A 17,570-nucleotide genomic window follows, 5' to 3' on the forward strand; every position below is an offset into this window, starting at 1 on the left:
TGTGCTCAGAACAGTACTGAGCACTTCGGCGCCCAATAAATTATAATTGTTATCATGAGTATGTTGGAGATCATTTTTAAAAAAATAATGGAATATAACTTACTTGAAAATGTGTCAAAAAAAGGACTGATGGACAGATACCGTGATATAGTAAAATTTTAACGGAAGTTAAAAATAGTAAAAAACTAAAGATAAAATGTTCACTGTAAAAGTCTTTCAACTTTCTGCATGTTTGAAAATGTTCATAACACAACGTTTAAAAAATCGCATTGTGGTACGCTTTGGGGGGAGAGAGCTAAGTTTTGTTTTAATAGAAAATGTATACAAAAGACAACAAAATGGGCGAGACCTTCAACTCTGTCCCGCCTTTGGGCTGTGAGCCGTTGGTAATGCTGCTTGAATGAAATCATCGAGGACCGCTTGCGAAATACCAAATCCTCGAGAGCGAGGCCCAAGGCTGCCAAACCCTCGCAAGGGACAGGGACCCGCTCCAAGCTCCCTACCCCGTGTCGGTGCCCAGGAGGTGGGGCTGGCGAGCCCCGGCGGAAACGCGGCTCGGCCGTTACCAGGGGGTTCCGGGCTGGGGCAGGCCGCCTCGAGCCGCCTGTAAATATTTTTGGCGGGGCGGGGAAAAGAAGCATCAAATTTCAAAAAAAAAAAAAAAAAGCACCCAAAACCTCACAGCACCGCGCGCGATGGGCGCCCTTTGGCTGCGGGAGCGAGTGGAGGATGCTGGGAAGGAGGTAAAATGGCCACCGGCGGCGGCCCGGAGGAGGAGAGAAAGAGGGGGCGGTCGCAGCTCCTGACCCCCGCGCGCCCAGCGGTCCGGGCCGAGGAGAGCGAGGGCGGCCGCGAAAAGATGGGCTGGGCTCAGGTGGTGAAGAACCTGGCCGAGAAGAAGGGTGAGTTCCGCGAGTCGCGGCCGCCGCGGAGGGAGGAGGAAAGCAGCAGCGGCGTGGGCGGCGGGCTTGGCGCCCCCGCGGGCCTGGCAACGCAGGGTCTCGGCGACTTCCCCCCGGCCGGCCGCGGGGACCCGAAGGGTCGTCGGAGAGACCCGGCCGGCGAGGCGGCGGACCCCCGCAAGAAGAATGGCGCAGCAGAGGCGGGCAGAAGGAAGAAGGCCGAGGGGGCGGCCATGGCGACCCCGAACAGGCCCGGCGCGGCCGAAGACGCGACCGAGCGGCCGCCCCAGGACGAACTCGGGACGGCAGCGGCGGGCCCGGCGGCTGGCCCGAGCAAGGGCCGTTTCCTCGTGCGCATCTGTTTCCAGGGAGACGAGGGCGCCTGCCCGACCCGGGACTTCGTGGTCGGCGCGCTCATCCTGCGCTCCATTGGCATGGACCCCAGCGACATCTACGCGGTCATCCAGATCCCGGGCAGCCGCGAATTCGACGTGAGCTTCCGCTCGGCGGAGAAACTGGCCCTGTTCCTACGCATCTATGAGGAGAAGCGCGAACAGGAGGACTGCTGGGAGAACTTTGTGGTGCTGGGGCGGAGCAAGTCCAGCTTGAAGACGCTTTTCATCCTCTTCCGGAACGAGACCGTGGACGTGGAGGACATCGTGACCTGGCTCAAGCGCCACTGCGAAGTGCTGGCTGTGCCCGTGAAAGTGACCGACAGGTTTGGGATCTGGACTGGGGAGTACAAATGTGAGATCGAGCTGCGCCAGGGGGAGGGTGGGGTCAGGCACCTTCCGGGGGCCTTCTTCCTAGGGGCCGAGCGGGGCTACAGCTGGTACAAGGGGCAGCCCAAGACGTGCTTTAAATGTGGTTCCCGGACCCACTTGAGCGGCAGCTGCACGCAGGACAGGTGCTTCAGGTGTGGGGAGGAAGGGCACCTGAGCCCTTACTGCCGGAAGGGCATCGTGTGCAACCTTTGTGGCAAGCGAGGACACGCCTTTGCTCAGTGTCCCAAAGCAGTTCACAACTCCGTGGCAGCTCAGCTGACCGGTGTAGCCGGGCACTGAACGCCCACCTGCTTGCCAGGGTGACTACAGAGCCAGTTAACCCCTCTTAAGTGCCAAAACTTTTTTTCAAACCATTTTTTATCGTGTTCGAAAGAGATCTTTTCAGACCTACAAAAGACATCTCTTTCTGCCTTCTTAAATCGAGTTTACTCCGTTTCAGCCTTTTCTGAATTGATGACTCTGTCATCAGTAATGACTACCGAGAACTGTAGTGTGCTGGTATGTCGCCAGTCCCTTTGTGTTTTTTAATTTTGTTTTCGTTTTTGTATTCGGGTTGTTTTTTTTTTTTTAATTTTTATTTTTTGTACTTGTTACTCCGTATGCCTTGTTTTCTCCCCGGATTTTCACCCTTTGGGCTGCCTGACTCAACTTCATGCCCTAGGACTAGGTACGAAGCCCAGCATGTGGTAGCCACTCCATCAGCAGTTGCTGACTTGAAAACATTGTTGACTGTGGCTTCCGTCAGGGTGTCTAGCGTTTGCAGCTCTCTCCCTCCCTTTTAATTTGCTGCTTCTAATCTGTGTGGTCTGAGAATTTGTGAAACCAGTGTTGTTAGAAGTGTATGTAATCTGAGTTAATAAGCTCTGAATGGTGGCCAAGGGCCTCTCTTATGGCATTAAAATGCATGGACTTTGTGACAGCTCTTTTGGTGGCTTAGAAGCCATTTTTCACAGAATCATGGAATCTAGAATTTTCCTGTGGGAAAGGACCTAAAAATTGGTTTACACCAATCCCCTGGTTTTCCAACAGTGAAACAGTCCCGGAGAGGTTAAATGACTGGGTCAAAATCACGTAGCTGTCTGGTGCCCAAGCTGGCCTGGAGTAGAGTGCCCTGACCCCACGCCCGGTGCTCATTCCACTACCTCTCGCACTTCACAACATTTTCCTCAACACTTGAGGGCCCAGGAAATCTCATCTCTGCAGAAGAGTGTGCCCAAAGGAATGCTAAGAAATCATCTGGGGGAGGAAGCAGAAAAACTAGATTCAGCAGGGGCTTCTGAATACTTGGGAGATAGGGAAGGGACAAAAGAATATAATCCAGGGTGCACTCATTGCTCCATGGGGTACCACATCTGGATTAAAGTGTGCCTGATCTTTTGGGGCCTTCCACTTCCCAGGTCATTGACACCAGTGACAAATGGGGGTGCTCCTGTGGAAGGAAACCTACCAAAGGTTTGTTTACATTTGCACCTTAGCCTCAATAGTTAGAAACCCCAAAGAAGCAGCTAATGGACTTCATCTGCAACCTCCTGACTCCCAGGAGAAAGGCTGTTTTAAACCAGAATTATAAATTGAGTTAACTCCAAAATGTACTTGCAAAACAGGCCAAGAGAGAGGGCTTTGGGTCAACTGTTACCAAGTTAAAGGAGAAAAGACAATACACTACTTTTAGTTTTTGTCTTCCCTTTGCATTATGTTTTGCTATTTCCTTGTGGCTTAGAATGTAAAATCCATTGTTAAAAGTTTGTTCTGAATAAATATTTATCTTTTGTATTGCTAACACTGCTGCGTTATTTCCTTTCAAAGTGTTAGATGCATGGGTACACAGACCCTACCTAGTTCAATCCATACTTCCTACACACCATTTGTTTGCCTTGCAAATACAATTCCATCCCCTTCGAGCAACACTTAGCACCTACTCTGTTGTGCCAGGCCCTTTGGAGTTGCTCCCCCCACCCCCAAACCCACTGTGCTAATCACTTAGCACACTGTTGAAACTCAAGTTTCAGGTCCCTAAGTCAGCACCAAGGAATCGGAATCACTGGAGCAAGGAAAAACTTTTTAGCAGACCTCCCCACGCAATTCTGATGGGCTACCAGGTTTGCAACCACAGTTGTGAATGGTACTAAGATAGTGAGAGGGACCCCGCCATTGGAAAATTACAAACCAGTGGGAAGGACAGAGAGAGGATGTCATTTTCATCACTTTACAGTTATTGCAAGTGCCAGGAATTGGATGTAAAGTATTCATGGGCTTTTTAAAAATGCCATCTTTCCCAGCTATTAAGGGAAGAAGAGTAAGAGTCCAGGGCTCTTCCTGGAGAGCTGACTCACTCCAAGCTAGTCCTGGAGATTTCCCTCCTTCACCCCAGACCCAACCCTCTGAAGAACTTCCCAGCTCTGATATGTTGAGATGATCCGGTCCTAAGAAAAGTTCCCAGGGTATTGATTCTCTGAATTAATGATTTCAGGGTATTTCCAGAGCTGCTATGGTGTAGTTGGAGCCTGGTTGGCTCCTAGGAACCCTGCCTTTGAGAGCTAGCTCAGCCCCTCTCCACCCGTCTCCCAAAGCAAACAGACCCTCCCCCGCTCCCTTTATTCCTCCCTCCTGTCCTCTCTCCCGCTCTGCCATCTCTTTCCCGTGTCTGCCCCGAGTTTTCCTCCCTCGCAGGGCTTGGAGGCCAGTGGCCAGGAGAAAGCCTGCATTCATCACACTTCGCTCCCCCTTCTTCCTAGCCGGCTACGTGCCAAGAAGCCTCCTAGGAAGGATCTTCCCTCTCCCCTCCCCCGCAACTCTCCTGGAGGGAGCAGAGGAAGAAACTTTCCCTGCCCATCCCCCACAGAATCCGCTCCTGGGCCTCCTGCCTGGCGATCTGGGGAGTGAGCCACGGGTTGGAGTGGAACAAACCTCCCCCAGCTTCCTCTCCCAATCTAGCAGCCCCCAAATTACAATTCCTCACTGTTCACGGGCTCCAGGGGAGTGTGCAGAGATCTCTTAGCTGCCAGGCGCTCTGCATTCACTCGTGAACAAGGCAGTGAACTTGCAGAGGGAGATACAAATAAGACACAAGCAATTTTTAACATAAGTATGTTTAAATACGTTGGAAAAAATTAAAAGTACAGAATTGTCTGAAGTACAGGTTTCCTAAAAGAGATAATGTCTTGTTTGAAACCAGTAAGACAAATAAAAGCCAGATGAAGAGGGAAGAGATATCCGAGCAGCAGAAAGGGCCTGTGCAGCCATGGACAATATCGCTCTGTTGGTTTGGTGTCGTCCTGCAAACCATGTCAGGTTCGATTCCAGTCAGGGCATATGCCTAAGTTGCGGGTTCGGTCCCCAGTCAGGGAGTGTGCAGGAGGCAATCAACGGGTCCATGTTTCTTTCTCACATCAATGTTTCTCTCCCTCTCTTTTTCTCTCCTCCTCTCCCTGGAATCAATAAAAGAAAAAAATAATTTAAAAAAAAAAAAAAAAACAGCCTGTGCAGAGACCTGGAACACAGTGTGTGCAGGCTGGCTGGAAAGTCACAGGAAGGTGTGGCCGGGAAAGGGCCAAGAGGCGGTGACACGGGGCTTGTCAGTGTTATTTGGAGGTTTGATTTTGTACTCACACCCGCGGGTCTGGCTGCCTCCATTGCATTCATTCATTCAACACGTATGTTAAGCACCAACTCTATGCAAGGGAATACAAGAAAATAGTGAAAGCCCATGAAGCTCAAATTCCAGAGTCACACAAATAGCTACATAATTACAAAGAGTGCTACTGCATTAAAAGAAACGTGGTGCTGTGTTTAATTTTAACAAGGAAAACTGATCTGGTCTTAGGGATCAGGGCTAACATCCCAGAGAACGTGTTTGAACTGAGATTGAAAAAAATATATAAGGAGGTAATTGAGAGTTGGGGGTGAGAGTTAAGGGGGGACTGGGGAATCAGCCTAGCAAAAGGGATAACAGGTGTAACAACTCCATGTTCGGAGGAGTCCTGTCCAAATCTAGAAATCAAATGAAGTCCAGGTTTGGAAACAGAAAACCACTCTAGTTATTGAAGAAAGCGATAGGCCCTAGCTGGGTATATGGAATGACTCCTTGAACACCTAGAAGCTGACCTGCCTGGGGAGCCACTGCCTCTCATAGTCAGGAAGGAGCCAGGAGGTCATCTCTGGAAAGGCTGAATTTGAGGACACTGCTGAAGCTGCCACCCAAGGATAGGATGCTGGGTCAGAGAGCCACTGCCACTTCTGCCAGAACAGTGAGATGTCAAGTGAAGCCAGAGACCGTGAGCTGGTGTCTGCACAACCTTCCTTACTAGCAAAGATAGCCAAAACTACTTGACTTCTGCCTTCTTCCCACTTTCCAAACCTCATGCAAGTGCATCTAATTGTTGGAGTCCTACGCAAAAGGAAATATTGTAGCCTTCCTGCCTGGATAGCACAGGAAGGCACATAATACAGTGGGAATGGATGTTGTTTGCCAGCTGACAGAATTCAGCCCAGCCAGTGTGGCTACAATACAGACGGGGAGGGAGATAATAAGAGTCTGAAGTGAGTCTGGAGATCTTAGGGGGTCCAGTCAGCCAAGTGTCTAATTTTTTTTTTTAATTTATTTTTAAGTAGTGAGCTAACTGAGCTGTGTGGCCTCAGGGAACATTACAGAGGCAAAAGAAGGGCCCTTGGGGCTTAGGAGAAAGAAAGAAGCAAGAAAGCATCTGGGGAAAGAGGGTGGGGAAGGGCCGGGTTCACCGACGCATATGCCTCTGTGAGTGTGAGAGAGAGAGAGAGAGAGAGAATGAGTGAATGTGGGAGGATCCCAAGTTTGGAATAAAATCTTGAGTTTGATTTTGGATGTGTTGAATTTGAGGTCTCCATAGAGGATGTCTAAGAGAAGATGTGGAATAGGTGATTCAATATGCACAGGCTTAAATTCTAAGGAGAGTTCTGGGCTTGAGAAATAAACATATGAGCCCCATAGCTAGAGCTTTCACACTCTTTAACCACGCCCCACATAAGATAGATGTACATTTTACATTGCAGCCATCAGACATGTATGCACATGTGTATTTATTTATTAAAAAACAACTATATGAGATGTATATAAAATATTAACCCTGTGGGTAGTTCCCTCATATTTTTTATTCTATTGCTTCATTGTTTTATAAATGCTTATATGACTCATTAAATTGATTTTATAATGTCCTAATGGGTCATGAGAGAAAGCAGAGGGGAGAAAGATTAAAGCAAATTGGATTGTACCTTAAGCAACTCTGTGAGAGTTTTCCCTGATGGAAAAGTATATAATGACAAATTAATAAGGGACAGCCAGAAAGAGGGAAGGAAAACAAGAGTGTAGAGCCATATAAACGGGGGGAGGAGAGTTGCAAGTGGCCAGGATTAACAACTGTATTGAATGCTGCAAGAGATCAAGGAAAATTGACTTTGAGAAATGTCAAGAGAGGGATTGAAGGGTACTTATTGGACTGAGTAATGTGGAAGTTATTGGTGGGGGTATTTTAGAGTAGAATCATGGGGGCAGAAGACAGACTAAGGAAAAATAATCTTAAAATGCCAATCCAACTCTAACAGGAGGCTTCTGGGCTCCTTTGGGACTTTATGCTCAGCCGGAATGCCATTACTCCTCATGGCAACTTAGGAATGGCGCCGACAAGAGGAGTTCATATGGTGGAGTGCGGAGTGGCACAAGAGCAAGCTAAGGATGAGCAGGAGTCAGATCATACCAAGCTGAAAGTGGAGTTCCGTGAGAGTGTACCAGACTTGTGCAAAGCCAATGGATACATGCAGCACCACTTGCTGGCTTGGCAGCATGACTAAGAATATTTAGAAAGGACAGGTTCCATAAAAATACACACAGTTATAGGAAAGAATGGAAATTTTGCAGCATTTTAAAATAAAGCATGGACTAACATCTTTGGAAAGCAGTTTGCTTGGCACTATCTATTAACATTTAAAATTTACATATCCTTTAATACAGCAGTCATTTATAGGAAATGAATCTATCACTAAACTTGGACATGATCACAAATATGAATGTATCAGGATGTTCACTAAAGCATTACTTGGGGTACCAAGGACTGAAAGCAATCTGATTGTCTATCAGTAGAGACCTAGTTAAATAGTCTGGTACATCCAAATGGTAGAACACTATGCAGCTGTTAAAAGGAACAGTTCTATATATATATATATGGAACAATCTCTAAGACACATTTTGAAGTGAACAAAGCAAGATATAGCATGCTGTTTACTTTTTCGTTTTACTTTTTCAGCTTTATTGAGGTATAACTGACAAAATCATTAGATGTAAAGTGTTCAATGTGATTTATATATGTATTAACAATTTTAAATAATGCTTATTTATGTACAGAATAACTGCAAGGATATTAATGAAATTGCTAACTGTGGTAGCTTCTGAGAAGAACTAGATAATAGAGGTTTGGGATGGAAGGAAAACTTATTTTTCCCTGTGTTTTTGTTTTAACTATTTCATGTATTGTCTCTGGCCAAAAACTAATAACAAAAATCAATGCAAAACAGAAGATTTCAAAGAAATTCCTGTAGGCTCTGCAAAGACAGGAGTCCATTTCCTCTATGTTTAAAAATAAGAAGCTTTAATGGGAAAGTTTAATACTCTACAGCAACCAACTCTGGTCTCTCTGCTTCAAAGCTTGGTCTCTTTCAATGCAAAAAAAAAAAAAAACACAAAAAAACAAAAAAAAAAAAAAACAGTCCTCAAAATGAAATTTGATCATGTTACTCTGCAGCTTAAGGACCTTCAAAGACTTTGTGTTCTCCCTGGGGCCCTAGGCCTGGCCTCCTCTGGGCCTCACCCCTTAACCCTGGCTGGGCTCCTGCTAGTCATTCCAGGAATTCACCCTGCCGGCCAAGGTTAACCCTTACCTTCCCCAGCGCTCAGCTCTGACGCCACTTCCCAACTGCAAACTTCCCCAACCTTCTAGACCAGACCTTCTCTCTTACATTTTCCTCTCCTTCCAACAGTTACTGCAGATACAATGATACGTTTATTGATGCCATGGTTTGATTGATATCTGCCTCTCTCTCTCAATTTTGAGCTTTTTTGCTCTTGGCTGTAGCTCTAGCATTTAGCACCATGCCTGGAACACAGTAAAAGGCCAGTAAGTAGTTATGGCATGAATTATCCAGAAATCGCTTGGCTGAGGTTACACATCAGGACATGTGTCTACTTGTCCCTATTTAATGATACCCTGGAGCATAGCCCTCACTGACTCTATGCTGAAGAAGGACTTCTCCATTCATCTTTAAAAAGTTATTCATTCTTTCAGTCTTTTCACATTTGCTGAGGTTCTCCCTCAGCCTGGGAAGGTGGGCCCATCCTCCCTATTTCTCTGAGGCAACATCTCTGAAACGTAGCCTGCCTATTGCCTGACACTAAGAGGCACAGAGGAGGGCGCCAGGCTCCTGGATCCCCAATGCCTAGCTTCCGCACTCCCTCCCCCTAGCAGGAGTGGCCCCTGCCCCGAGCCCCCACTACCTCTCCTCAGGGGCAGGGCAATGATTCTGTAGGCACATGAGGAACTGCCTACCCACAGTCTGCCCTCCCTTTTTTTTTTTTTTTTAATCCTCACCTGAGGACATATTTTCATTGCTTTTAGAGAGATGAAGGGAGGGAAAGACAGACAGACAGAGAAACAAAGACAGACAGACACACAGAGAGAAACATCGATGGGTTGCCTTCTGTACCCACGCCAACTGGGAGCCGAACTCGAAACCTCGGTATGTGCCCTAACTGGGAATGGAACCACAACCTTTCAGTTTAGGGGACTGACCTCCCTTTCTAAAACATTCTCTGAGCCCCCAGAATTCCCTTCCAAAATATCCCTAAGCTTGTTTACAGAGCCTTGGTGGGCCTTATCCTTGGGTCCATCTCAGCTGAGGGCAAATTGCACCCTTGATGCACACTTCATAGGCTTCAGGCTTAGGTCTCAAAGTAGCTCTTTATAAGACAGCTTGGATGTGGTGTCCCTCACTGATAGAATGGGAGGTAGCTGGACAAAGGCTGGGTGCAGGATCCAGGGGGCAGCTCTCTGGGCCAACACATTCTGGCCCAGAACTCCAGGGCTCTTGGAATTCTAACTGAACCTGGCCTTCCAGGTTGTTATGAAGGTATATTTGTCATGGAGTAGACTAGAATATATTTAATTTAACACATTACTGTAGCTTGATGTATAACTTCTGTTTAGAGGCACACGGTATATGGGACTCCAATTGCACTCTTGTTCCGGGCTCTACAAATGCCCATTTGGTTGTGTCATTTCTTAGCTGTATAACCTTTGCAGGACTGTTTCCTTACCAGAAAAATGGGTTTAATGGCAACTGCCTCATCAGGGCTGGTGAAAAAATGAAATGAAACAATTCATGTAAAACCTTTGGCAGAGAGCAGGCCCTCAGTAAACAGTAATTACCATTGCTATTTTTTCCTTTTTGCCCTCTGGCAAAATCTTCCATGATTTTCTATGTGACACCCAAACTGGTCTCTTTTGAAGGGTTTCCACACTGCTCCTCCCTCCTTACCCACACCAGTAATGGTAACCTCCCTGTTCTCTCCACGTAGTCAAATCGTACTCCTTCTTGAATTATGATAATAGCTACTGGTGAGGGCAGTTTACTGTTGCAGGCGTTATATTAAGAACTTGACATGTATTATCTCAGCTCAGTTCTGACACCAACTCAGTGAAGTGGGTACTGTTTATTTCTACCCAAACACAAAGATACTGGTATCTGGAGAGCGGAAGCACTGGCAGCTGGCAAGTGGCAAAGCCAGCGGGAACGCGAACCCAGGGCGCTTTAGGGCAGAGTCGGGATTCTGTCTGCCGCTGCATCCCCCCTGGCAGTGCGCTGGCGACGCCTCCACCCTTAAAGCTCTCAGGGCCAAGGCTATCATCCTCCGTCAGCTCTAGGGGTCTATCTACGGACTTTCCGCCCAAGAGGGCGGGCACTTTGTCTCACGCCACGTTGCCCACATCCTGGATCCTCCCTCCCTCTCTCCGCTTCCTTTCTCTCTCCCGCCCATTGGGTACTGAGTTCCTACCCTGTGTCAGGCTTTGTGTTCGTTCACGTGCGAAATGGTAACAGTGCAGAAGTCAGTAGAGGATGGAATTATATGTCATTTTCCTCTTTCTTCTTTATGCCTTTCTAGTTGGCTGATTTTTTTTTCCCCCCAGTGACCACGCAGGCCAGGTTCCTCGAACCCAGTTCAAATGTTGCTTGGCTAGCTTGGTCGGAAGAAGGCCGTGTCTCCTTAACTCCCAGCCCCCACGCCTGCTGCACCGGCCCTCAAATCCAGGCCGCCCTGCCCCCTCCGGAAGGGGGAGTTGGGGGCGAACGCCGAAATCTGAGTGGTTCTTTCAAGCCTCCGTTGCCGTAGAAACGGGCTGCACAGGCCTTGGCGGTCCATTACACCATCCTCCAGCGACACAGCCAATGGGCTCCGAGCTCCATCCTGGGCTCCGAGCTCCAACCTGGACTCCGAGCTCCATCCCGGGCACCCCCGCCCCACAGCTGCCCGGCAGCCCACCAATGGACAGGTCCTTTAGCTTAGAGCCCGCCCTCGGCCCCGGGACACTACCAATGAACTTCGACTCTGCTTTCCCTCTAGCTTCAAAGTAGCAACAGACTCGATTTTTTTTTTTTTTTAAAGGAATTCTCCAAATTAGAAGAAATTAACAGTAAATCCTCTGCCAGTTGTACCTTGAGTAATCTTTGGCCGGTATTTTATTTAAGGAGAACAAACTTCCAATTACAAATATATGTCATTCTCTTCTAAATTTTAGACAATGAGAATTTAGGCAGTGAAGTTGATATCTCCTCTATGTGGATTTGTTTCATTACAGGTATTTTCATTTAATTTAAAATGATCAAGGAACTAGTCATCTTTCCTTATTTGTATTTCAAATATAATATATGCAAATTAAAGACTCTAAGTTTTTGATACTGAGTTCATGGACATCGGCCTAAGTAATTGGTAGCTGACTTTTATTAGACAACTTAATTCCTGGGTTCAAAGCACATTAAAACTGTAGGATAAATGAACATTTCTCTTAATCCACTGAAGAAGTTCCATTTTTAAGACAGGCTGTGTAATGGCTTTGATGCCCTAGTCTAAATTAAATGTCTTTTTTAAACCTAGTGCCATTTAAAAAAATAATAAACTTTATTTTCTAGAACATTTTTGATTTATAGAAACATTGAAAATGCAAAGTTTTTTTTAATATCCCATCCATCCTGTTTCCTCCATTATTAACATCTTACATTTATATGGCACATTTGTACAATCAGTAAACCAATACTGATATTGTTATTAACTAAAGTTCATAGTTTATTCTGATTTCCTTAGTTTTCACTTAATGTCCTTTTTCTATGCCAGGATCCCATCCAGATTCCACACTGCACTTATCTCATGTGTCCTTAGGTCCCTCCTGGCTGTGGCAGTTTCTCAGACACGGGCAAGACTTACCCCTTTTGGTGTTGACTTTGATCACTTGGCTGAGATAGTGTTTGTCAGGTTTGTCCATTCTAAAGTTACTTTTCTTTTACCTCTTTCCCTGCTGTCCTCTCTGGAAGGAAGTCCCTATGCTTAGCCCAGCCTAAGAAGTGGGGAATTACACCCGGTTTCAACATAAATTATTTGGAATTTTTCTGCATTGAAGATTTGTCTCTTTACCTCTTTTTTTTTTTTTAAGTCAGGCATTTATTTATGTCACTATGGACTCATAGATATTTATTTCACACTGTAGGTTATAATCTAATACTACTTAATTTTGTTACTCAAGTTGTTTCAGTTTTGGCCTTTGCAACTCTTTTGCTTGGCTCCTGTGTCCCTCTGACACGCCCCCCATCTTTGTCTTGTCTTTTCATTGTTGTTCTGGAGCACTCCCTTCCTTCCTGGCCCCAGGCTCATCTTGCATATTTCCTGCCCCAGTCCTAGAATCAGTCATTCTTCAATGGAATTCAGCCCTGATGCCTCCTATTGAAGAATGATGTTAGAGACCAAGATCCAAGCACGAACTGTGCTCATTGCTGGAGTGGTCTTTCTTTGAGGCCTTTTCAACTAACAGGACAAAGAAATATATGCATATATACTAACCTGTATTTATCACATATCTATAAATATTTCTGTATGTAACCATCTGTATCTATATTAAGCTAAACATGAGTTCATACATGTATTTCCAACTCTCATCCATTACTACACGAATCATTCTAGCCTCCATCTCTTGCTTGTCTGTGTTATGGCTCCCGCCACCCACCAACCGTACTTAATCATTCAGTTTCAGTACACACGTAGAGCAGTGTCAGCATTGCTAACCCATACTCCCATGGGAAACTTTATCAACTAGAGCGTAGTACTTCAGTACAGTTTCTTATGCTTTTAGTTTTACAGACTCCACTCATTTCTCAAATTACTTAAGTCAGCAGCCTTTCCCCATCCCCTTCAGTAGGGTTGTTTCATACATTTGTAATACAGTTGACTGTCTTGTCACGTGTTACATTCTATCTTGGGACCCTCCAGATGTCCTAAATGATTTTTAACATTTTTTCATGCATTAATGTTCTCTGTGTTGTACGGTGCTATGGGTGTTGACGAATGTATAGTGTCCTATGTCCACTATTGCAGTGCCACGCAGAAAAGTTTCACTGCTCTGTGTTTCGCCTCTTCAGCCCTCTCCCCACCAAACCCTGACAACCACAGACCTTTATACTGCCTCTACAGTTTTGCCTTTTTGCTTTTTTTTTTTTTAAATAGAAGACACACACCAAGGTATTTTTGTTGTTGTTCTTGTTATAGCTGCCACTCATTGAACTTTTATCATGTCCCATGTCGTGAACTATTATGCTCTTCCAATTTTGCAGAAAATTAAACTGAGGAAAATGACAGTAACTCCCTCAAGATTCAACATTGAACAAGGTTTGACTTCATATCCTGGGAGCTGTGACTGGTTAAAGCCCCAGAGTATTCCCGTGTTTGACATTATGGGAATCCACTATAATTTAGCCAAAAAGATAAGCATGATTTAGGACTTTCTGGTTTACCCAGGCATTCTTCATTAATAGTGTCCCCTTTTATAATAAATTATATAGTCACCCCAAAGAGAAAAGCCTACTGAATTTCAGAGTCAGCTGGGATATGGGCTTTACTCCAGGAGCTGTAGAGATGGACCAATGGAGTGTGATGTCAGATTCACCAGATGGGACCCACTATCCGGATAGAGTCCTCCCTCCCATCTAGCCACCCGCCCTTCCTTCTCCCAGTCTGATTATCCCCCAGTTCCACCAACTGTGCCGCTGCTGCTGAAATGACTCCGACAGTGTCCTCTTCTCGCTGTGATCATGCCCCCAGTTCTGATCTCTCCGCCTGTGCTTCTCTGAGTTTCAAACTACATCTCATGGATTTACAACGCAGCATTCCATCAGGGCTTTTAAGACTTTGGGATTTCACAGAGAAGTTAAAAAACAAAATCTCCCCCCACCTCAAAAGAGAACATATTTTAAAGTTTGGGAATGGGCAAAAAGAGATTACCAATTTTTTATTTTTATTTTTATTTTTGCCAGGTAAAGACCAGCAAAACCTCCATCTTCTATATTAGCACTGTCTATTAGAAATATTGACTATAAAGCAAGCTGGGAAAAAAATTCAATTAAAAAAATCTTTTTAAGAAACAAAGCAAGCCATTAATGAAATTTAAAATTTTCTAAAAGTCACATTTAAAAGGGTAAAAAAACAAAGAAAAGAAGTGAAATAGTTTTAACATATTTTATTTAACCCTATATGTCCAAATAGTATAATCTCAGCATGTAATCAATAGAAAAAAACATTAATGTGATATTTTACACTTTTATGCTGTCTTTGAAAGTGGTGAGAGTTTTGTACATTTCAATTTGCATTAGCCATATTTAAGTGCTCAAGAGCCATATGTACATTTCTATACTATTATTCAGTAAAAGAGCCCCGAAGTACGTACACACACACACACACACACACACACACACACGATCATAATCTCTGAATTTTTTAAGAAAACATTTAGATGAATCAAAAAATGACTTGCCTTGGCCGGGTGACTCAGCTGATTGGAGCATTGTCCCATGCACCAGAAGGCCGCGGGTTGGATTCCTGGTCAGGGCACATACCTGTGTTTCAGGTTCAATCCCTGGTTGGGGCACAGAAGGGAGTCGACCAACCCATGTCTCTCTTCCTCTCTCTCTAAAATTAATAAAAACATATCCTCGAATGAGTACCTTTTTTTTTAATGACTTACCTTGCTTTTATCGTTCTCTCTGATCATTATGAATGTCTCTAAGGATCATGCCCATTTGCAGACTGACATTTTGGAGCTAGACAGTTGCAGGGGGTAGAGTTGCTTGATGGTGCCGGGGACAGCCATGCCCATCTGAGTGGCTCCTTCCTCCTTTCACTGAACAAGATATTCGGTCTACCTTGTGCCAAACTCTGCTGGGTGTTGGGGATAAAAAGGTGAGAGTGGAAATCAGGTGGCTCCTCTGATTTCATGGAGCTTCTGCTCTGCCATGATGTACCAAGTGGGGCTGTGTCTGCAGAGAATTTAAAACAATGAAACAGAGTCAATCTGCATTTTATTATCACCATGTGCCCATAATTCTAAACCACGTCACTGATAAAATTCCACTCCCTAAAGATAAAGTTGTTGGTCTAACTTGAGTCTAAATATTCATAAGCATCAAATTAGCATATTTTAATTACTTATATACCAATAAACATATTCTACAAGGAGGTTAATTCAGAGCACGCCCAGTTATACAGTCAGCCCCTAACACATGCCAGGTCAGACACAGCTACACCCATTAGTTTTGAGAATAAGTCCCTAACAGTCTGGAATTGTTCAAGCTTGTTTCCTGAGCACTTGTGTCTCCAGCCCCTTTGGCACAACATATGTCTGTGTTTAAACAATAGATTTGAAATAAACAATGATAGCACAGTGACTATGAAGCTGAAGAGCTAGAACTTCAGCTGCTTCAAATCTCACTTCATGTCACCACTTAAAGCCTTTGCACTGAAAATTTAAAACAGTAAAACAAAGAGCAAACTGTAAAGTGTGGTAACTGCAAAGTTATTATTTAGTAAAGTTGTATTATATTATTATTATTTAGTAAAGGTGTTTTACAGATTCTTAATTTTTACAGTGTTTTGTCTATAAACTGTAATATAATTAATGTACAGTAATTATTGCAACAGACGGCTATATAGGTATTTTCTTCAAAGAAATATATTAATGTAATTGGCCCTGGTTAGTGTGGCTCAGTGGACTGAGTGCCAGCCTACAAACCACAGGATTGCCAGTTCGATTGCCAGTCAGGGCACAAGCCTACGTTGCAGGCCAGGTCCCCACAGGGGGCACGTGACAGGCAACCACACGCTGATGTTTCTCTCCCTCTCTTTTTCCCTCACTTCCCCTTCTAGAAAAAAAATTAAGTAAATAAAATCTTTTTTTAAAAAAAGAAATATATGAATGTACTGGAAAATCATTGATTCAATACTTATTTCCTTTTTTGTATTGTACTATTTTTACTAACACACAAAGTTCAATAAAAGAATATTTTCACTGTCTGCATTTCTTTTCTTGCCATTATCAGTAGTATTATTCATTGTATTTCATGACCGTTATTGAAAATAATGTCATTTAGAGGAGGTAGGTATTTAAAAATGATCTGTTCCAAGTGACAAATGAGGTAGGTAGGCCGCTGGTACACTGAAGAAAATAAACATGGAGTTAGGAGGGCTATAAGGAGGCGGACAGGTGAAAGTGCTAGAAAGGGTGGGAGAAGGGATTTCACAACACCCTGTGCGGGGACTCAGCAGGCCTGATTAACTGGAAGCTGGTTCAAAACAGAGAAAGTGGGAGAGGAGGTTAGATGAGTGAGCAAGGGTCAGACCAAGCTTAGCCTGGTGAGCCAGGTGAGTCTGTTATTTATCTTGAGAGTGATGGTGAAACCATTGGAAGAGTTTAAAGAAGGGAAGACACAGTGAGATCTGTGACTGGAAAATCCCATCACTGTGTCTTCAGGCAGGAGAGTGGAATGGAAGGTGCAGGCACCAGAACGGAGGCTGGGCAGGTACCCAGATGAGAGATGATGGCAGCCTGCACTGGTGGGCTAGTGGTGGTCAGCTTCTCTGCAAGAGCCTCGCCGGCCTTGAACTCCCATGGCCTGTAAGGTCTAGACTCAGGGACTCCCATCTGGAAGGACTTACGGTAGTCTGTGTGTACTGATAACTACCACATCCCAGTGGCAGACTGGAGTTTGGGGTTTTGTTCTACTTCCTTCTCTGGGCTTCCAAAGGCATTTGAGTGCACTCATCACAGAGCGCTGACTTTTGATTTATTCAATAAATATTTATTGAGCACCTACTTTATGCCAGGCAGCCTCCTAGGGATAAAGCAGTAAACAGACAAACATCTCTGTCTCTTGGAGCTGACATTCTAGTGTAGGTGAGACATCGAAAAACAAGTGAATAAAATAACTGCAAATGTGGTAGGTACTATGAAGAAGATAGGAAAGGTGATGAAAGAGAATTAATGCAACCAAAATAAAGACACCTGATAATACCAAACTTGGGACAGGATGTGGATGAACAGAATCACTTATATGTTGGGGGAAAGGTAAATTGGTACAACTTGAAGTTTGGCATTACCTTGTAAAAGTTAGCAATCACATGTCCTCAGATGTGCAATCACACTTTCCATGCGATACTTGGGAGACCTTCCTGCCATTGAGCACCAGGGACACGTTTAGGATTGTTAACAGTAACACTCTTCATAAGAGCAAAATCCTGGAAGTAACCCAAATGATGGTGGACAGGACA

At 44.8% G+C, this 17,570-nt stretch overlaps 1 protein-coding gene across 1 annotated transcript; it reads left to right on the top strand.

Annotated features, from left to right (window-relative positions):
* Positions 1–723: 723 nt before the first annotated feature.
* ZCCHC3 (zinc finger CCHC-type containing 3) lies at positions 724–3,385 on the top strand. Its single transcript, XM_054573455.1, has one exon. The coding sequence runs from the start codon at positions 749–751 to the stop codon at positions 1,964–1,966; it is 1,218 nt and encodes a 405-aa protein (XP_054429430.1). The 5' UTR covers positions 724–748; the 3' UTR covers positions 1,967–3,385.
* The last annotated feature ends 14,185 nt before the right edge of the window (positions 3,386–17,570 follow it).

This window comes from Pteronotus mesoamericanus, unplaced genomic scaffold, assembly GCF_021234165.1.
Source record: "Pteronotus mesoamericanus isolate MK-2021 breed Mesoamerican mustached bat unplaced genomic scaffold, CSHL_Meso_final contig_25, whole genome shotgun sequence".
Taxonomy (NCBI): Eukaryota; Metazoa; Chordata; class Mammalia; order Chiroptera; family Mormoopidae; genus Pteronotus; species Pteronotus mesoamericanus.